Here is a 22,915-nt window from a genome sequence, read left to right on the forward strand (position 1 = left end):
TATGTCTTAAAGCTTTACAAATATTTAAAAAAGCTTCTGAAGTAGAATTTTGGAAAATTTTGAGTTTGGAGGAAGGGGGATTTTAAAACCCTCTTCCCGTGATATAATTTGACCTATAGAGTCGATTTTGAAACTTGTAGCGCTCAATCTATTAGTGCTTTAGAATGCCTGCTACTTTTTACAAATCAATATTTTTCTGCTCAAATGTTCCTTCTCGTACATACGAATATCATGGTACTAAGCCCACAAAATTTGAAATAAAAAAATTACAAACTTTAATTAGCTAGCTCAATTCTTACTTATTCAAAATATTAACAGGGGGCATTGAACCCTCAATCCCATAGTATCGAAACACAAAAGAGTTGACAATTATATGCAAAACTTTTAAAAGTTATATACCTAAATTACGAAATACTTAAAATCACGGAAAAAAAAGGAAGAAAAAGATTCCTGGACATAGCCTAAACTAAAAAATTATTATGTATATAAGGAGCTCACCCTCTAGCCTATATATCACCCTATACGCTTTTTTTTTTTTTTTTAACATTTTTCAAAAGAGATATCTTAACCAACCTTTGTGATTCGAAAGAAATTCGAACTTTAGTGTAAAGAGCAAGATATTGAGGAGGGAGGCGACCTTTCATATCTGCCGAAACTAATATGCAAATTTTATTTCAATTTTTCATATACAACGAGCCAAAAATCAAAGTGAATATGCCTCTCTTTTTCTTAATACTTACTAAAATTGAAATACATGGATCCTTTAATATTTAAAAGAAGGAAGCTTTTGAAAAGAGGTAACCACACAGTGAAAAAAAAAAACATATGGAAGGTAATTCTTCCCTAACTTAATTATGAGACAATTTCTTTTTATTATAATAATGAGAAAATTTAGCTCACCAGAAGGTGCTTATAATTTTCCATATCTATGTAAATGATCACAAAAATACCGGTACTAATAGGTTGAATGAACTTTTCAAATTGTTGAAAATTCTAATTTGAAACCTGAATATATACAAAAAAATAATTGAATATATTAGCAGCGAAACAAGATATGTTGGTTTTATTGTTTTAGAACAACTTGTTCTTCATTACACGTTATACAAGGTCCAGAATAACACAGAAAGTAACATAAGGTAGTAGAAGTATAAGTCTATGTGGGAGGATGCTCACACTCTTTGAAAAGGTGTATACAAGGTCCAGAATAACACAGAAGGGAACATAAAGTAGTAGAAGTATAATGCAATGTGAGAGGATACTCACTCTCTTTGAAAATCTGTATACATGGTCCAGAATAGCACAGAAAGGAACATAAAGTCGTAGAAGTATAAGGCCATGTGAGAGGATACTCACTCTCTTTGAAAAGGTGTAGAGCTTCTATAGAAATGTTTTCCTATAGCTTCTATAGAATAACATGGTAATTGCTATAGCTTCTGTAGAATTCCATAGACGGTTACTACTGCCCGTACCCTCCAAATCTTCGCTACGATTTGTTATGCTTTTTCTCCTTTTTTCCTTATAACACGTATATTTTTTAACGGTTAAATTTTTACTGTAATTTTAACAAATGTAATTTTAACAAATATATTTGGAAAGAGCATAAAAAAAGGCATCGATTGGCATATTCACTTTATTTGTAAGTCAATAATATGATTTGGTAAAATTTCACCTTTTAACATTGGTGCTAGTGCGTTATATTGTTACTTCTATATACTGCCAAAGAAGTCAAGTTTGGTTAATGCGAATGAAATAAAATAAAATAGGATGAATATATAATAGTTTATAAGCAAATTTGGGCTATATATTTGCACACTAGTGGGGGGGGGGGTAAAGCATACCATATATTAAACACAATTTACAACACCTCCAATATTGTCCAATAAGCTTCTCATACAAGTATCCTGTAAAAGGATACATACAAGTATCCTTATCCTGTAAAAATTCAACTGCCTCTTTTTCTGTCTTTGGCAAATCCCAAATTGTAATTTTAACATTCATATTAGATCAGTTCCGCTCTAACAACTGTTTTAGTACAGGGTCGGGTATCTGTCTCTTCCGTTTGACTGTAGCATTTCCCGTTTGACTTCTTTAGCAGCATATAGAAGTGACCATATAATGCACCAGTACCTTAACGTTTTCGTTAAATTTTTACCCCCCCCCCAGACGCCTACCCTACTAGAAATAAATCGTTCGTTTTTGTCCCTGATGGGTTACAACTTATAAGCAACTAAGCATAATCAATATCCCATATTAGTAAAGGAAGCCATCTAATAATATTTTGACCAGTTTAATGATTGACCAGTTTAACTTAGTCTAGATTCCAATAAGATTGAGACAAATCTTATAAAAGTAGTAAAGCTACCAGGTACAACGTGTGCAATTAATCTGGAATTACACTTAACATGTTTCAGGCCATTGTTCAGAACACAGGTTGTAGTGTTGACAAGGATACTAAGCATAAAAATTTACGACCAAATAAGCACTCTCGGTACTTTCTACCTTGGTCTGTTATATATAATGAGGCAAAAAGAACATGGGAAACACGTTGCTCTTTACTAGCCTTAGCTTTCGTGTAGACACACAGAATTTTTGAAATGGATTTTAAAAAAAACGTACATTATACTGCACTGTTCGGGAAAGTATGCAGGATGAAAATCCTCTTCGACCGTTGAACCCCCATCTAGAAATATTAAGTTTTCCTCCATAATTATCACATAATTCGTATTTCTTTTTTTTCTTCTAATATCGCAGCAGCAGTTAGAGTTAAAGTTTTTTGTTTTGTTTTCAATTTCATCTATATCTTTTAGTTTTGCAACTGGTCTCACTGTGTAAAGTAGTAACACTGTTTTTTTTCCTGGTAATATTCTTCCAATATATGGTCTAAATACTGAATATTAAATTTTTTCCTCTTTTCAGTTTTGTCTACTATCTTGAAAATCCAGCTTCAGGATATTTTCCTTATTGTTTAACTAGCGTTAATTAACGTAGAAGTCATCAAATTAGGATGCCACCCTCTCTGTCCATTTAGTCAAAAACGAAAGATTAATATTAATAATATAATTTAACTAATTATTTGAGTGTCACTCCCAACAAGAATTCAAGAACTGAGTTTTTGTCGCTTGTTCAAGAAATATATATATATATATATATATATATATACGCGCGCGCGCGTATATATATATATATATATATATATATATATATATATATATATATATATATATATATATATATATATATATATATATATATATATATATATATATATATATATATATATATATATATATATATATATATATATATATATATATATATATATATATATATATATATATATATATATATATATATATATATTATCTACATAATTTTCACATAATTCGTATTTCTTTTTTTCTTCTAATATCGCAGCAGTTAGAGTTAAAGTTTTTTGTTTTGTTTTCAATTTCATCTATATCTTTTAGTTTTGCAACTGGTCTCTGCTGTGTAAAGTAGTGCATCTTGTTTTTTTTTCCTGGTAATATTCTTCCAATATATGGTCTAAATACTGAATATTAAATTTTTTCCTCTTTTCAGTTTTGTCTACTATCTTGAAAATCCAGCTTCAGGATATTTTACTTATTGTTACATATATATATATGTTACATATATATACATATATATATATATATATATATATATATATATATATATATATATATATATATATATATATATATATATATATATATATATATATATATATATATATATATATATATATATATATATATATATATATATATATATATATATATATATATATATATATATATATATACATATATATATATATATATATATATAGTGTGTGTGTGTGTGTGTGTGTGTGTGTGTGTGTGTGTGTGTGTGTGTGTGTGCGCGCGCGCGCGCGCGCGCGCGCGCGCGCGCGCGCGCGCGCGCGCGCGCGCGCGCGTGTGTGTGTGTGTGTGTGTGTGTGTGTGTGTGTGTGTGTGTGTGTGTGTGTGTGTGTGTGTGTGTGTGTGTGTGTGTGTGTGTGTGTGTGTGTGTGTATATATATATATATATTTACATACATCATGGTTGCAGTATTCACTGCAACCTAGTAAAGAACTAAGTTCAGCCCATAGAAACCAAAAATGTTAGAAACTCTTTTTGAAAAAACTGTCCAGTGAAGATAATTCAGGAATGGTAACTGATTTTGATTAATCTTAATAGTATTCCAAATTTGTTGTTATTTAAAACATAGCCTTAAAACCGTTGAAAATTGTTTCAAGTACAAATGGAAACTGGGCGATTGGGATCACCATTACCAATGCTCTATTCAGTTACAACCCCCCCCCCCCCCTTGATCAACAAGGAAAATCCCTTTTTTGCATGGGTGGCACTGATGGTTCCTCTTTTTTTCTTGGTTGTATTTGAAAGAAGGTAATATTACGCCACTCTGGTACTTTTATCCGCTAATTTATTTTGGTAATATTACATCTCTTTGATAATATTGTGCCGAGATACATTTTGATAATATCACATCACTTAGAATGGGTGCAGCTAATTATTTTGCTTACAGGTTTTTGCTAGTGGGCGGGGTATTTTGTTTGCTGGTTACTTTCTTTATCTGCAGAGTGTATCAGTGCATCTGCAGGATGTATCAATGTATTTGCGCTGTTTGTCACTATCTTTGCACAATGTATCTCCACAGTGTAAAGTTCAGAATAATGTTTAACCCAACATCAAGGCTTCATCCAGGAGGAAGGGGGGTAGGGGGTCTAAACCTTCCCCCTTTAAAATTTTTGTTCGACTCGTAAAAATGTTTAAAAATGTATATTAAGAAACTTTTGATGCGTTTTTAAAGTTTTGTTGTACATTTTTAAGCTTTTCCCTCTACTGTTAAAACTTGGCTGGTTAATGAGTGTTTTATAGAGACATTATTCCCTTCTTCGTTACTTAAAAGATCCAAATTTCTTTTTAAAGTTAACAGCATGAGATAGTGTCGAGTTCGAAGGTTAATGCTGGTTCTTTTACAGATATGTGACAATGGGAATAGATCTTGGCAATCTCGCGGCGCTTAGGACCTTTCGTGTATTACGAGCTTTGAAAACTGTAGCAATTGTTCCAGGTAAGCTTCAAATTCCTGAAATACTACTTGTGACTATTTGGAAGGAACTAGGACAATAATCATAAAATGTGCCCCCTTTTGCGAATTTGTGGATTTTGGTTGAATATTTGGCCATCTTTATGAAAATATGCCAAAATAGTCGAAAAAAATCCAATAAAAATCTTTCCTGCTTTAAACCGTAAATCCGTATGCTACTTTATTTCATCTTGCTTTCTGATGAATATAAATTTTTGCCTCCAAGATACTCGGTCCAAACTTTATTCAGACGCATTAAGAATGGCCCGTAAAGTTTTATTCAAAGACTTCATGCCGCAGTTTTTTGCTAGCAGAGAGTAATGCTCTGGCACAAGGATCTTAAAGTCAGAACCCCAGTTCGACTGGTTTAAAATTTTCGCCGTATCTCTTGGTTTATATTCTAAACTCGGTTCATTTTCAAAATTAATTATGTTTTACTATGTCGATTGAAGCGCTAATAACATTTGGTATTTCTTGAATTGGAAAAATCGATTGCTAAAATAACGATTTCATTGATTTTGCCGTGTCTCCAAGGATAAAAAAAAATAACTTCTATTGAATAGACTGTTGGTAGTTGCCAACAGTCAAAAATCGATAATATTTTTACTGTTTTTGTTTGCTATTATAAACATAAAACATGTAATATATTTAGCATGGGTTTTGTCACCTATGATTACTTCTTAATAGTTTGAACTCAAAGGTGAAAGGTGAAAGCCAGATACCATTTTTTGAATGAGAGTATCTGACTTACGGCTGGTACTGGGAACTTTGACGAGAAAAGTGGGAGAGCTATGCCGAAAGTTCGACAGTTTCGTCGAGTCTGAGTACCAGCTGCGCAATCCCTATCACTCACGAGAGAATAACGGAAAGCATAAACAGACTTAAACCGTAGTTCTCAAGAATCCACCCCAAGCACTGACTGATCCCGAATCACGGAAAGACTATTTAAATGGACTTTGCGGACAGACAAGCAGTAACATTGTCGAACTGAGGCCTCGTAAGAGTGCTTGGAGCGTTCTCGTGAAAGACAAAGCAGCCGCCGATTCCATTGCACAGGCTATTACCAGTACCGATAATTCCGTTGTCGCGAGAGTAAAAAGCCCCTCTTTCTTCGGGATAATTCGCCACGTCCCTGCTAGTATTTTAGAAGAGGACTTACGCAGTTTAGTGTCGAAATGTGTCGAAGCTTCTGGAATAGGCAAAACCAGGTCATTCAAACTGAAGTTTGATTCGCGTGAAGACCTACAGAGTGCAATCAAGTCTCCCCCCGTGATTGGGTATGAGCGGCTGCCGATTCACGAATACAAATTTATGCCAATCCAGTGTTACAAGTGTCAATGCTTCGGCCACGCAGCAAAGGCATGTCCAAATCTGCCAAAGTGCTCCCGTTGCGCTGGGAAACACTCCAGCTCAAAGGACAATCCCTGCCAGAACCCCCTCAAATGTGCTCTATGTGGTTCGGCAAACCATCCCTGTTACAGTTTTAAATGCCCTGAAGCACAGAAAGCATTAAAACAATGAATAATCTTGAACTTAAAGTTGTATCATGGAACATGAATGGTGGAGTTCTGGCTAAACTACCTCTGGTTGAGCAATTAGTACAAGAATATGACGTAGTCTGTCTACAGGAGCACTTTCTTACAACAGAAGGACTTCAGCTTCTTGAGGTCAATGACAGTTCCAGCGCATTCAGTGTTCCTGCAAAGTGTTCTGGCAGAGGTAGACCCTCTGGTGGTATCTCAATACTGGTACGCAGAAGTCTTAATCCTTCCTTGTACAAGCAGTCTGATTTCTTCGTCGGTGTCCGAATTGCTGACACAGCCCTATTCTGTGTCTATATGCCCACGGATTATCGTGACGATGAATCTGATGCAAGATTCAATGTTGCTTGTGGACAAATTTGTGGAGCAGTTGACGGATGTGTTACATAAAAACTGACATGCATTGTAACCGGATACATGAACTCTAGCTTGTGTGACAACAGCCCAAGAACTCAGGATCTGGTAGCTGCCTGTGAAAGTCGCCGTGTACTTGAAAATGACCTGGACTACACGTATGTAAATAACTCCGGCTCTGTAGCATCCCTTGACTCAATGCTGTGCTCTGCAGATGTGAAGACAAACGGAAAATGTAGGGTAAAAGTAAGCATCTTTGCTTCCAACCACCGACCCACCTCGAATATGGTCTGTGTTACTAATAAACCTACTCGCCCAATGTATGTTACCCTAAATGGGTGGTAAAATCTGAGTGGGGAAAAGCCGACTCTGCGCTTTTCAAGTCCGTGTGTGATAATATACTTGAAAAGATAAAGGTCCCATTTCAACTGCTTTAACAAAATTCGCCTGTTTCCAATACTAAGAAGCAGATAATCCTGAATAATTACTGTGCAGAAATTAGACATGCCCTAGGCTCTGCCGAAAAGGCTACAGTTCCGACAAGGAAAGTTCAACTCGTAAGTGAAAATCCACAGTGGTCTTAGAATGTACAGTTGTCCCAGTCTTGTAGTCGATCTAAATTCTGGTATACACTATGGAACAAGTGCGGGCGCCCTCGTCAAGGTGTCTTGAATGATATCAGGCTATATACTAAGCGAAAGTTCGCCAAGACCCTTGCTAAACACCGAACCGACTTAATGGACCAGAATTGCAAAGTGCTTGAAGGTGACCCAAATGCAGTCTGGAAGTATATTAAAAAGAAAAGGGGTCCGAAATCTCGTAAAGAAGAAATTTTGCCAAGTGAAAGTAATTGGAATAAATATTTCACTGACGAATTCTCACCGCCAAACAAGGCTCTCGAGGAAGAGTTCGAAAAAGAGCTCGACTCTCTCCTAGCGTCAAATGAACGAAGTGTTGGGTTCGTTGTTACTGTCTCTAGTATCCGTCATATGTTATCTAAACTGAAAAAGAAGTATTCTCGAGATGATGATAATATTTGTGGAATGCATCTGGCTATTGGGGGTGACAGTATGTTAAATCACCTTGCTCTTATGTACCAGATGATCTTTAACTGCGGTCTTGTCCCCGATGTTTTCTGTGTTGGCGTCGTTACACCAGTTCCAAAAAAGGGAATGATCCAAGGAACTGGTCATCATACCGCCCCATAACTGTTGCGCCGGTATTCTGCAAACTCATGGAAATGCTTGTTTTTGGTGACCTAAGTAAAGCTTGTTATACTCCCGATTCGCAATTCGGGTTTAAGAGTGGTACTAGTCGCGAGCATGTTCATTCGTTGATAGCCAATCTTTTGCTCAGTGCTCACGATAATAATGATACGCTTGTTCTAGCAAGCCACGATGTGCATAGAGCATTCGACTCCGGTATCCACGCACATATACTTAGTTCTGCTTGTAAACGCGGAGTTGACCGTTCGGTTGTCGTTGCATGGAGGAGCATTTATAGGAGACTGAGAGTGAAGATTAAAGTCCCCACTCATCGTGGTATGGTGGTATCCACCGTAGTTATACCTGTCCGTAAAGGTATCCGGCAAGGCTCCATTACTTCCCCTCCCCTATACAACAACAGTATTATCGTCCCTCAAGAATCTGCCAAAACGTGCTGCATATATTTAGGTATAGACGTGTCGCTCATCAATTACGCTGATGATATACTTAATGCAAGTAGGTCTGTTTCAAGGGTTGAGGATAATTACAATATATTGAGTGATGAATATGCTAGGAATGGGCTAGCTTTTAACACTGCCAAAAGTGAAGTAGTTGTTTTTCGTCGCAACGCGAAAGATTCGACCCCGATTAGCGTGCTCCTAGGTGATACTGCGGTGAGCTCAAAGCCTTCTCTCACTTACCTTGGACTGCCGATCGCTTCAGATCTGCGGTCTACTCGTGAAGCACTGGTTGAGCATTTTTCAGAAAAGGCACGCAAAGCATACGGACTACTCCTACCCTGCAAGCGCATGTATAACCGCCATATACTCGGAAGGCTTTATTCCGTGTTCTTTATCCCGCATGTTCTGTCACTCTCGCCGTTTTGGTCTCTTTTCACCGAATCAGATAAGCGTTCAGTCCGTCGGGTTTACTATAAGTATGCAAAATATCTGTTAAGTGTTACGCCATGGAAGAGAAATTCAAGAGTTTCGAAAAATTACAGCGTTGCGGACCCGATTACTGCAGCTACTGAGCGAATCGTCCGATTTCGGCGTTCGCTCAATCCTGATCATGATATGTACCGAGCTATCGTAGGCTAGTTTGATTACGAGTTTAGTATGCTGTATATAGATTGTTATTGAAGGCTTGTTTTTCTCTTATTGCGTTTTATTTTTCTCTTTTTTTTCTTTTTTTCATTACTCCGTTGTGTAACCTTGTGTTATTTATGATGGGAAATAAAAACCATTCATTCATTCATAAAGTTAATAAAAATCCCATAAATTGCTAGATATCCTATTTATATGATAAAATGGATTAGTTGCTTATGTAAATAAAATACATTCGAGCAAAGGGTCCAGTTCAAGTGGGGGGGGGGCATTTGTTTCAATCTGTTTAAAATTAAGATAGAACAGAAGCTGTATTTTTCAAAATCTAGAAGGGAAGGTCGTTTAAAAAAATGCCAAAACACGTATTTTCAAAATATAAGGGAGGGCAATAAAGTCTTTTTGTATTTTATCTTGAAGGTTTAACTTATGGCGTAAGGTTTCAACGTGACAATTGAGAAGCTTCAAATTGAAGTCAGTGGGTTTGGAAATCATTACTATCCACTTTAAAATATAGTTTAGCGTAGCATCATGCCTCGGGTACACTTGTAGGAAAACATCTGAGGAACCCAAAAGTCAAAAAAGTAAAAAAATTGGACTATTTTTGGAAAAACAAGAAAAATCAGTGGGATTTCCTTAATCTTTCCAGGGAGGTCAGCAAGGAAGTCCTTCTTTCCCCTTTCTCTTTCGCTTCGCCTGTCTACCTGCTATGTCAAATTTAATTGAATTAAGTACTCACTTTACAGGCCATGGAACCTTTGCGGGAATCAGTTTATTATATTTCCTTCATGATTTTTTTTTTGGGGGGGGGGGAAATAAACCTTATCTAAATCTACGTACAAATGTAAAAATCTGATTTATACGATTATTTCTTTATTAAATAATAATATTAAATTATTCTAATATAGCTTCAACTTAACTTCGAATTAACTTAACTAAACCTCAATATAATGGAGACATATGACGTTCATTCCACGTGCCTCGCAGCTTGAATTCGAAATTTCTAGGCATTCTACGAAATATCGTGAGTTCACGGGGAAAAATATGAAAGGGGAAAAATATGATTCGGATTTGACATAATCGGTTTCACAAAAAGGAAAATATTGGAAATCGGAAAAGTCACCATAGAATAGCTCTGGAAATGAAAGTCAGAAATAGATTGCAATTTTCATAGCTGTATAAAAGAGTGTTTTTTTTTGTTTTTTTTTTTTTTTTTTTTATCAAACACACTCATCAAACACCATCAAACACCACAAAAACAGTGGAGGCGTTATTCAATACATAAAAAAGAGATAATTTCTCATAGAAAATGGGAGGATTGTTGATAGGACTTTTTCCATACTAGTCACAAATTTCTGCCCTGGTAAGTAAAAGGCTTAGCTTCACTTTTCTAAAAAGAGTTTGATATGAAGATTTCGATTCAGTATTACACAAACAACTTTATATAACTTTGTAAAGATTTATATCCAATACAGTGATGCTTCATATTAAAACTTTTGTCGATGTATGTTAATATTTTAAAGTGTAGTGTGCAAACAAATTGCTCTTCTTTCTGGGTATTTAAGTGTAATCTGAATATTAAAGATTTGTTAATAAGACTTTCAATTTTGCAAGATTCTAGGAATTTCTGCTGGTTAATTATAATAGCATGTTTTTGCATAAATTAATAAAGTAAAAGATATCATTGGTCAATTGCTCCCCATAAGCAAGATGAAAATAGCGACGAATACCAGACTGCCTTTCCATAACAAACAACAAAAGTACGAAGAACAAAAGGGAAATCTTTTTGTAAGACAGTGGAAATAATTTGAATGAATATTTCGGCCTAAGCAAGACGAAAATAGCGACGAAGACCACACTGCCTTTCCATAACAAACAGTGGTTCTCTACCAGTGGTTCCCGAATGACTTTGGGCCTTGTCCCACCTTAGCATTTCTAAAATCTAGATGCCCCCTCGTTATATTGTTACTCATCGTTATATTTGTATTGTTTTATATTATTACTCAAAATTGTATGCTTATTCACCCGAATGAATCTTAAAAGGCCATTAACTTTGTATATTTTACCATTGTCATTCTATAGGCATTCTTTATACTAATGAAATTTGTTGTTGTGTAAAGAACACCTTTTTGTGTATAGAACACCAAGATGAGATGACGTTACGTGACGTGACGTGACGTGACGTTATTCACCTGAGTTTTTTTTAATTGAGACTCTAGAGTGTAGTCAGCCAAAGGGAGCACGTCCTGCAAATGACCCCCAAAAATATTACCATGCCCCACCAGTGGGGCCTATGCTCCACTGGTGGGAATAACAGGTCTATACTTACGGCATTTCTGCGATCGTCTCACAGCATCAGAACAAAATCAAAAGCTTATAGAGTGTCCAGCTCCCATTCCCACAAAATTAACATTCAGCAAGACAAGCAGGAATTTTAAGATTGTTTTGTTGAAAAATTTGTGTTTCTTAAAAAAGATCGATTATAGTAACATAGCTACAAGGTTGTGTATATTAAAACAGCAACTTTTGAATATCAAAAGTGTTTCCAAATACTAAAACTTTGATTCAGGTGAAGAAAATTGTTCTTAGGAAAACTGTTTTTCTTAAGAGACCTGGTTTTCTATTTTAAGCAACGTTCTGGCGGAACAAGGGTAAATTTTATCAAGCAGAAATGGCTGAGCGATACCGCTGTTCGATCTCCAACTTGCATACGTGATTAGGCTGAAATTCAAATAAACTTAAGCGGTATTTACATACAACTTCAGCAAGATTTCCATGCCAAGACACTCGTGGTTGGCCATACACTTGCTTAAACATGGAAGCTCAGCCCGACATAGATGTTCGATCCATGAGATGGATGTTCGATATTCTTTATGTTCTTACTTAAACATGGAAGTTCAGCCAGACATAGATGTTCGATATCGCTGTTCTATCTCCAACTTTCATACATGATTAGGTTGAAATTCAAATAAATTTAAGCGGTGTTTACGTGCGACTTCAGCAAGACTTCCATGCCAAGACACTCGTGGTTGGCCATGCACTTGCTCAAACATGGAAGATTAGCCAGAGATGGATGTTCGATATCGCTGTTTTATCTCCAACTTGCATACATGATTAGGTCGAAATTCAAATAAACTTAAGCGGCGTTTACATACAACTTCAGCAAGACTTCCATGCCTAGACTCTCGTGGTTCGCCATGTACTTACTTAAACATAGGAGTTCAGTCAGATATTGATGTTCGATATCACTTATCGATCTCCAACTTGTATACGTGATTCAGTTGAAATTTGAATAAATTTAAGCGGGGTGTACATGCAACTTCAGCAAGACTTCACCAAGACACGGCTCGTCGTTGGCCATGCACTTACTTAGGTATGGAAGTTCAGCCAGACATGAATGTTCGATATCGCTGTTCGATCTCCAACTTGTATACGTAATTAAGTTGAAATTTGAATAAATTTAAGCGGGGTTTAACTGCAACTTCAACAAAACTTCTATGCCTAGACGCTCGTGGTTGGCCACGCACTTGCTTAAACATGGAAGTTCAGCCAGACATGGATGTTCGATATCGCTGTTTGATATCCAACTTACATATGTGATTTTGTTGAAATTTGAATAAACTTAAGCGGCGTCTACATCCAACTTCAGCAAGACTTCTATGCCTAGACACTCATGGTTGGCCATGCACTTGCTCAAACATGGAAGTTCAGCCAGACGTCGACACTCGATATTGCTGTTCGTGCTCCAGCTTGTACACGTGATTAGGTTGAAATTCAAATAAACTTAAGCGGCATTTACATGCAACTCAAGCAAGATTTTCATGCCTCGTGGTTGACAATGAACTTGCTTAAACATTGGATTTCAGATTGATGTGAATGCTTCTCTTATGCGCAGATAGAAAATATAGTACGAAAGAGGCTTTCTGATTGGTAGAATTCTAAAGTTTTCGACTCTAAAACTAGATACTTAGCTGCAACTTATCGTAGCCTATTCTCATAAGTGGATACAATTAAATTTAACTGCTAAGGGGCTGGTGCCTCACCTATATTTTGAAAAATATTTATTTTGGTATTTTCATTAAAAACTATCTGTTTCTGGTAATTTCATCGAAATAAACCAAAAAACAAAATGATGTCACTACAACGGTTATTATGTACATATAACATGGGCGGCCTCTTACATAACAGAAAATTATACCGCTTATAAATTTTCTTACACTAACAATTTCATAAAATTGACAAAACTGGAACAAGCATAAGGCTATAAATTTTTGTCAAGGGTTAGATGACTTAGGCACGTCTTAGAGGGATTAAAGAAAGGCTGAAATTTTGCCCCCTCATATTACCTCGTGTGTGCAATGAGGAGATTTGACCAAAAAAAAAATGAGCTATTTATATAGATTTTCAGGTCTGATTTTCGTGTTGATTGACAGGGTTTACTGTGTTCCATTATTTAACCAAAGCCGCGTTTTCAGGCTCAGCGGGTTCGAACACGGATTGTTCTCGTCTAGTGCAACAAGCGTCCTCTCAAATGAGGTTCTCGAGGAAAACACGGGGTTGAAACTTTGAACCCGCTGAAAATAGCTGAACCTAGACGAAAAACTAGAAAGTAGACGATAACAACCCGTGTTTAAGCCCACTGAGCCTGAAAACACGACTCAAGTTCAAAAGCAGATAAGCTTAGTGGGTCACTTCATGAAAGCAAGGGGGAGAGGTCAAATACGTATTTTTAAATCTAAAGAGGGCTATTTCATTCATTTCTTTTAATTTTTAATGAATCTACGAAAAAGGGTATTTCTCAGAGCTTATGGGGGAGGTGGTGCAAAACATCTTTGAGGGTGGGGATTTTGGCTCAAAGCCATAAAACACTTAATATTAAAAGTCACAAAATATAAAAAGAAAAAAAAACACACGATAGATTAATCTGTAAAGTGGCCGATCTGTGACCCGTCGTTAAAAATCTTCAGATACACTAAACGATTCTTACCATTTATAATTCGAGGATTAGATAATTTGAAGATACATTACAAGCAGAAGCAATAGTAAAATCAGACCTAGCTAACATTGATAAACAGATATAAGAGGTTTGGCTTGGTACTTTCAATAGTTTGCATTATAATGGTTTGTTGGCGTCAATTCATAAAAGAATGGCTTATGGAGGAGGGTAAACCTTATTTTTCAAAGCCTAGGGGGGGCAATTTTCTTCGTTTTTTAGTGGCAATACCAAACCAGGTATTTTCAGTGAAAATACCCCCAACAAATTATTTCCCAAATCTTGCAGGGGGGGACAAAACAACTTGACGCCACTTAAAAAAAGGGCTATTCCAAGAAAAAGAAGACCGGGAAGTCAAGATATAGAAAGAAAATAGTTCGTCTTTAAAATGTGTTCATTTTCAAGCTTTTTGAGATGTGTTGTCTATAATCTATCAAGAAATAAATTAATATCTACAAAAGCAGGTCAAAGGAATCCTTAACAAACAGTTTCGATGCCCCTTCTTCTTCTTAGTAAACTATAATAAATGTATCGTCTTCAAACATAGTACGTGCTGCTTCTTTAATTTCTAGCCAATCAGGATTGCAAATCATATTTATGAAGAAATTTGGTGGTTCAAGTCCACGAACAGTAGCTATGACATCTTCAAAATGTAAAGCATGGTAGCGTAGTGATCCTGTGAATGATGACGGTAGTATTACTTTTCACCAACAATTGTATTCTGTTTCACAGCAAGTCGTTGATAAGTTGTGTAACACCTCCGTAGCTGTCAGCCAAATAATTTTTCTGGTTCAATTTTGTCAATTGGATGCGATCACGTTCAGCAGAGATAATTGTATCGACAATATACTGTTGGAAACGTAGTCCACAAACATGTAAAGCATTAAACCCTATGCGACGCAGGTTGCGTGGTACAGCTTGCAGAGAAAGTCAATTGGCGTATTCACGTCGAAAAGCGATGCGCTACTGTGCTAATTCAAGCCGAGTTAGATACGGACGGCTGTGTTAGATGAGGACGACTTGCATAAAGTGTTTGAAGTCGCATATCCGCGATCCATCCTGACATTCCAGCTGGATTAAACAATGGGTAGGTAAACGGCTTCACACCATGGTCGGTATTTTTCAAATTGACAACTTTTTTGCCACGTCGTTTTACAAACATTTCATTTGAAGGAAAAATATGGTTAGCATTAAGAGTAAGAACAACAGATGCTTCATAACAAACTGGAGGGTTGAACCTTCTATGCTCCGCGCCATCTGGCACAATAACAATGAACTACAAGTTTGGAGGTTGTTGTCCCAGTGAACCAGCTCGTTGATTTACATACTTCTCACCTTCTCACATTATCCTGTAACCTTAGGTATAGTGATTTGTGTCTCACAATATTTCTACCATCAGATCTATTAAGATACGAGGGATCCCATTATCCAAAGGATGTACAATGCATTCGTCAGCCGCTTCATTGGGGTCTAAAAGGTACATTCGGCAATATAAACGTGGTTCAAAATCACCTTGAGTGGTTTGTGCTGGATGTGCCACAAAACTGATTCTCTGATAAATTTGTCCAATTACTTTGTAGATAAAAATACTATGACTATAAATAGTTTGATCATCGTTTGATCAACGATCATCATGATCATTACGTTGAAAATTAAGACTAATCGAGATAATAATCACCATTGCTGAATCATCTGCAAATGGCAAGCTTTTCTTACTAACCAGTTTTTTTTATTAAATTTATAGCGAAAGAACGAACTTTATCCCACAGTAACCGAAACACAAAAATAAAATGCAAATTCTGACAAAACTGAATCATCATATGCATGATGATACAACACACGTATATTTTGATAAAATAATATAGCATAAGTATCTTTTTAAAACTTGCTTCTCTAGGGTATGATGTCATATTCGAGTTACTCTCCTGCCTAATTCCCTGTCGTGCGTTTTTTACTATTCGATAAGGGCTTTTTTTTATTTAAAATATATAACTATGGAAGAGCTGATGATGAGGTGATATGGAATTTTTGAGTTGTTTAAACATAAAATCATACCCGGTAAGACATTATCTTAAATATGAAAATGTTGTTTTTGTTGAAATTTATTTATATACACTGGGTTTTCACTCACTATTTGAAATATAAACCTCTTTATCTCGCAGTTTTTCTGTGCATGCAGTTGGATTAGTAGCCGACGATGCCTAGAAGGCTATCGTTCTGTCTCGTTAGGATTGTTTTGCAAAGCCAAAGAACATAAGACTGTACTTGCCGACGCATATTCAGTGCATATAGTGATATTCAGTGATAGTGACGAATATAATCCTTAGCTGATGAACTGGTAACTGAAAGAACTATTGCTGAACTGAATGCTGAATAAAAACTGGCAAGTGACAAAAAATTGCCATTTCTAGCTTACTCAGGAATAATAATTATTATATAAATTAGTCCTAACGATAAAATGTCATTCTGAACACGAATTACCGATTTAGCGTAAGGATTGCATAATAAAACAGACAATAAAAGTAAAGGGAATAAATCAGTGCTCAATATGGATTCACCAAACCTAAATAAAAGGAGTAGCACTTCTTTCCGGGTTGCAGCGGTAGCTATCAACCTAGTAAGAGATGATCACGTCCAATGTTAAGAAATATAAAAACCCATAGTTCCTAACAAAGGAGTCAGATCAAAACAAAAAGTACACCATTAGAACCGCCTTGTCCGAAACCCCTGTATAGGAAACTTTCTGTCCCTTGGCTTGAACAGCAAGGGAAATATATTGGCTTGAAAATCAAGAAAATTGACTTTAACCACGTTATTCTCCCCAAACGGGATATTTTTTTCTCTTTTCTTTTTTCTTTTCCACAGATAGCTTGGCACTGGAACATCGTAGAGGGTTGTTCAATAGCTCATTTTAAAGGAAATTAATTGGGTTAAAAATCTATAGTAACTAAAATAAATTATTTCTAAAAGAGAATAAATTTTGTCCACCAAAAACTGCATTTTTGATGTCTTTTCACACTGCAGTCTTTCAAACATAATCGTACACCAGCGGTAAGATTTGAACCCACGCCTCCGAAGAGACTGGTGGCTAACACCAGTGTCTTGGACCACTCGGCTAGGCTGCCTCTTATAATTTGGGTTGCAGCAGTAGCTAGCAACCTAGTAAGAGACGATCAGTCCCATGCTAAGAAATATAAAAACCCAAAACTCCTAAAAATAGAGTAAGATCAAAACAAAAGTACATCATTAGAACTACTTTGTCTGAAACCCTACTAGATAAATAATGAATGTCGTCATAGCTTTATATTAGAGCTATGACGTGAATAGAAAAACACGAAATTATATTGTTGTTTCTGATGACGTCATGAAATAATATCATTGCGCCATGACGTCAATAAAATCATTACGCCGTGACGTCATAATTACTACTTAAGAACGACAAAGCTTTAAATTCTCTCATTCTTGATTTTAATAATGGTTAGATCGAAGCTACTCTCAACACTGATTCCAGCTGATTTGAATTCAGGAAAGAAGAGTCGGTTCAAGATAAACAAAGCAGCAGCTAATCTCCGTGTCACTGATGAAAAAGCAAAGAAAAAAGGAAGAGGGCCAAAAGTAAAAAAGGAAACAATTGAAAAGGGAATTCCAAAACAAATCAAAGCAAATGATAGATATGAACAGGTGTCCGGAACATTTTCTCAAGGTGTGTCCGATAGCTCAAATAGACAAAAAAGATACGCTACTTCATCAGCTGTCAGCAGAGCTGCCTCTATGATAAGAAAGACTGTTAAGAAGCGTGAGAAACTTCAATCAGCATACGGCGAATCAGAAACAGATTTGAATGCTAATGATGACCCTTCTGAGTATCCAGTTATATTACGCAATACCGATGTAGAACAAAAACTAAAACTATATCTGAAGGAGGATTTGAAAAGTGAAGATGAAAAATTTTCTCTCCGGCCTGCTGCCGAAGAGAAAGTGAAAGTGAAAAAGACTCCTGCAAAAATAGAAATAGTTGAGAATGAGCCGTTGAAAGAAAAGCTAGAAATGTCTAGTTTAATTCTTGGGCAACTTCCTGATAGACTACCTTTTGATTGGCCGAAAGAAAAAATGGTGATAGCCGGTGAATTGGAAGTTAGGGATGGTAAAATGATAGCAACATTAGGTGGTATGTTTTTCGAGTTTTTACCGTTGCATTCGAAGGATTATCTACAGGAAGCTCTATTGATCTCGCCAATTATGAGTGGTGCTAGGTATGGACACATGCAATCATTGGGAAGTATAAAGGAGAATTATGCTTTTGTTCCGATGTGCTTAAAACCACCTTTAGACCCCTCAGACGAACCAGAAAACTGTAGTCAGAAACAGACTAGGAGCACTTCTGGGACACCGGCAGTGAATTAGACAAGCGTTTCCGAAGATACGGGTTAATTTAGTATATATAGCAACCTATGAAAGAAATTGCGCGGAAAGATACAAAATTACGTACGCTATAACAAATTGAAAATCTGACGAGCCTGGCTCTATATAAGAAAAATGTTTATAAATCGAATTATATTAAGGTTTTACTTCGATTTGAAATTTTCGTAGAAAAATATCGGAAACTAGGTACTATTAGAATGAGTACAATGAGTACGAATTTAGAAGAGCAACACGTTCCAGCTCTCTTAGGAGATAGGAAACGCAACAGGCTAACAGTGGAGTCAACATGAAGTTTGTTTCTCTCAATAACAACAAGAGGTGATTTGACCATAGATATAGAAAAGTTAAAACATCTTGGAAAAGTATGGAAATGACGTCACATTTTGACAAAACGAAATTTCAATCAGCACATTAAATAACTGATTCGTATGTTGGAGGTAACTTCCAACAAGCTCACGGATAGAGCGGTTCCCAGTACGAACAGAAGGGGGAAACCAGGTTGGACAGAGACAAAAACAGTTGTTCCCAGTAAGTGGATACCTAGACAGAGGAACAGAGATTGGATTAGAAAGAACTAAATCAGGAAGTAGTACACCAGGATATGAAGGATACGAAGAGGATACAGAGGCTACAATTCGTAATGGGAAAGATTCATTAGATGAAAATACATGAGAATCAAGGTAGATTTATCCCTCAGACACCAAACAAAATGAAGAGGAATCGTGGGTTCGGGGTAAACCATATACTAGTCAGAGAATTATGGAACGAACAGACTCAGAGAGTGAAAGGAGAAATCAAAATAGACCAAATAGTAGAAATAGTATGAGCTCAGTATCCAGCAGGTGATCCCAGAAAAGTTATCATTTAGATTTTGCGCAAATGATGAATTACTGGGTCAAAAGTTAGGGGACTCAGAGAATAGCCAGGGAACGAAAATAAGAAACTGGCAGGAAAGAAAGGGAGGTGGACAGAATAGCCAGGGGACGAAAAGAAGAGGCGAATACGAGGCTATTAATGGAAACTTTTGCAGGGAGAAATGCCCAAACGATACAACAATCATCTAATATAGATAAAATGCGCACCACAAACCTCTAATCGATGAAAGATAGCTAAGACATATATTTGTATATTTCTAATTTCGAAAAATAAATCTGAGAATTAAACGGGTGGCTCGAGAAAAACGGGTCAAAGTCTACACGGGTCGAACGAGAAAACGGGTCAAACGGTCTACAGTCAAAGTTAAATCACAAGTTGCTCATATGGCTTTGCCAAGGCATTGCGAAAAAAATTCCAAAAAGTAAAAGAGGCAATTTTTAGGCGATTTGAATTATCTTCGGAGCACTTCCGCCAGAAGTTCAGAAATAAAACAAAGAAATTCAGAAACCTGGAGAGAAGTTAAGTTTTATTTGTTTGTTTTATTTTAAACTGACAAATTTAAAATAAAATGGTTAGAATTAGGTGAATATATCATTATAGAGTATACGAATTACATGAAAGCTTAAGAAGGTAGTAGAAAAGCCAGTGAAGGGACAATTTCTAAAAAAAACTCACATACACACAGATTTGAATATATACTTAAAAGAGAAGAACCCAAAAACAATTGAAGAAATGGCAGAGTTGGCGGATATTACTATTACTACTGCTAACAACCCACCGCAGCACCAAGCTGCCTCAGGCCAACACAGCTATAGACGCTCCTCCTCTATCCCAATCTATTTAAGGCCTCCCTCTTTACAACCTCCCCTGAAGTTCTCATTTCCTTTAAATATTTATTTATGACATCCTCCCACCCCAACTACAGACGATCTGCTTTGCGTTTATCCATAGACGGTTGGCCGAAAAGAAAATCTTTGGCAATCTGTCATCTTTCATCTGCAGATCGTTCCCTAGCCATCTCAACCTTTCTCTCATTATAACCCTAGAAAGCAAGATTGAACCAAACTTTTTGTACAGCCTGTTGTTTGAAATACGGTCAGTCAGCAGGGTACCCAGAATAATCCGTAGGCAGTTTCTCTGGAAAACATCTAGCAAATCTTCATCCATTTTTCGGAGCGCCCATGCTTCAGAGCCATACTTGACCTCTGTCATCACTGTAGCTTCAAATATTCTAATCTTGTTTACAGACTTATCTTCCTATTCTTCCAAACTTTTTTTTTAACTGTAAAAAAAACGCCCTGAGCCTTGGTTATTCTACTTTCAACATCTTCACTGCTCCCACCGTTTTTACTAATAATTAAATAAAAAAACATTTTTTTAACTGAAAGTTAGGAGTGACATTAAAACTTATTATTCCGTATTATTCCATATTATATAAATTATTCCGTATATGAAAGGGGCTGTCCCTCCTCAACGCCTTACTCTTTACGCTAAGGTTTTTATTGTCTTAAAAAGTAAAGTTGTGTCAAAGAGTCAAACGTATTGTAAAGAGTGAGGCGTTGAGGAGGGGAGAGCCCCTTTCATATACGGAATAATTTCTGTTTGTTTTAAGTTCTAATGTCGCTTCTTACTTTCAGTTAAAAAACTTTTTTTTATATTTAATTTCTGAACGTTTTTTCAACTAATGAAGGTTCAAATTTGGCTCACCATACATGAAAAATCAAAACGAAATTTCCATATTAATTTTGGCAGCACACCCCAAGCACAGCCACTCCCCTCCCGAAAAATGTGTGTATACTTCCCAATAACAATACTATAATACCGCTCCCGAAAAAATGTCTGTATACTTCCGGGAGGGTATAATACCCTCCCGAAAAATGTCTGTATACTTCCCAATAACAATGCTATACGTAGACAATGGGCCAATGTCATAACTTACAGGCCTTTCCCCACGGACTGTGGGGGGGCCATTTTACACCTAAAGACATAGTTATTTGATCTTTCAACTATACTGAACAAAATGGCTATCTCAAAATCCTGGTCAAATAATTTTGGGTAGAAAATGGGTGTGGGAGGGGCCCAGTTTCCCTCCAATCTTTTGGGTCACTTAAAAAGGGCCCTTAGAACTTTTGGTTTCCATTCGAATGCGCCCTCTCCCGATCTTTTAGGACCACTATTTGAACACGGTCACCCCTGGGGAAAAAAAGAAAGAAAAAGAAAAACAAACAACTTAGAAAGGGCACTAGAACTTTTAGTTTCCATTCGAATGTACCCTCTCCCGATCTTTGAGGACCACTATTTCAACACGATCACCCCTGGGGAAAAAAGAAAGAAAAAGAAAAACAGACAAATAAACACGCATCCATGATCTATATTCTGGCAAAAATAGCAAATTTCCACATTTTGGGTATAAAAGCTTGAAACTTCTACAGAGGGGTTCTCTGGTATTTAGAATATGACAGTGTGATTTTCATTAAGATTCCTTGAATTTTAGGGGGGGTGTTTCACCCCTATTACAAAAATTGGGCAAATTTTCTCAGGCTCGTATCTTTTGATGGACAACACTAAACTTGATGAATCTTATATATTTGGAATTAGTCTAATAAGCTGATTCTTTTGATGTATCTACTGACATTAAAATTTTGTTTTTTAGAGCTTCGGTTACTATTGAGCCGAGTTGCTCCTCACTTACAGTTCATTACCACGAACTATTTGATGCTACCAAGGTAACTGAAGCTATCCACCTGATCAATCTTTTTGTTGCCCAAAGTCACCTTTTCATCATCACTTATTCCTAGCCTTAGTGGAATAAATCTATATATATAAAGAGCATAATAGAGATATGCACAATTATACAGAACAAAAAAGTACATTTAAGCACAAGCAGGGGGAGTTAGATCATCACAATTTTGGTACTATGGTCTATGTATACCAGCCAGTATTCCTACCTAGCACCACCAGTGTAGTCACCTGGTGCCACATGAGTACGTGGAACAGCGCCACCGGTGCCACTACCGATGATATTAGGGTATGATATCGCGGTCGAGACGGGCTTCGATCTCTCGTGGACAATTCTGCAGCCAATATTCGTAAATCTAATGGGCTGAATGGGGAAACGACTTTAAATAATGTAAATTATCAATTACTTAAAAATATGTTTGACATTGGAAAGGAGGTATTGTACAATATATTGGACGCAGCAAAGTGTATTAAGCAGATTTTACTTTAAATGGTGGCTCAAGTTATAGCGATGACGATTTAGTTTGTTCTTTACTAGCTCCTGCTAA

General features: G+C 36.5%; 2 protein-coding genes across 2 annotated transcripts in view; both read left to right on the top strand.

The window, feature by feature from the left end:
* LOC148939517 (sodium channel protein para-like) overlaps positions 1–22,915 on the top strand; it is a 352,192-nt gene that overhangs the window by 89,266 nt on the left and 240,011 nt on the right. The window contains 1 exon segment of the mRNA XM_089106716.1: positions 5,028–5,119. Coding sequence (XP_088962842.1) covers positions 5,028–5,119 — 92 coding nt within the window.
* Positions 17,805–18,734, top strand: LOC148939518 (uncharacterized). The gene has a single exon (XM_089107227.1). The coding sequence runs from the start codon at positions 17,805–17,807 to the stop codon at positions 18,732–18,734; it is 930 nt and encodes a 309-aa protein (XP_088963353.1).

The sequence above is a fragment of the Artemia sp. Qi Xiang Cuo genome, chromosome 21 (genome assembly GCF_049724085.1).
Source record: "Artemia sp. Qi Xiang Cuo chromosome 21, ASM4972408v1, whole genome shotgun sequence".
Classification (NCBI taxonomy): domain Eukaryota; kingdom Metazoa; phylum Arthropoda; class Branchiopoda; order Anostraca; family Artemiidae; genus Artemia; species Artemia sp. Qi Xiang Cuo.

What these genes read in the sequence shown, in the direction of transcription:
- LOC148939518 (XM_089107227.1), top strand. Translation starts at nt 17,805, where the DNA reads ATGGTTAGATCGAAGCTACTCTCAACACTGATTCCAGCTGATTTGAAT.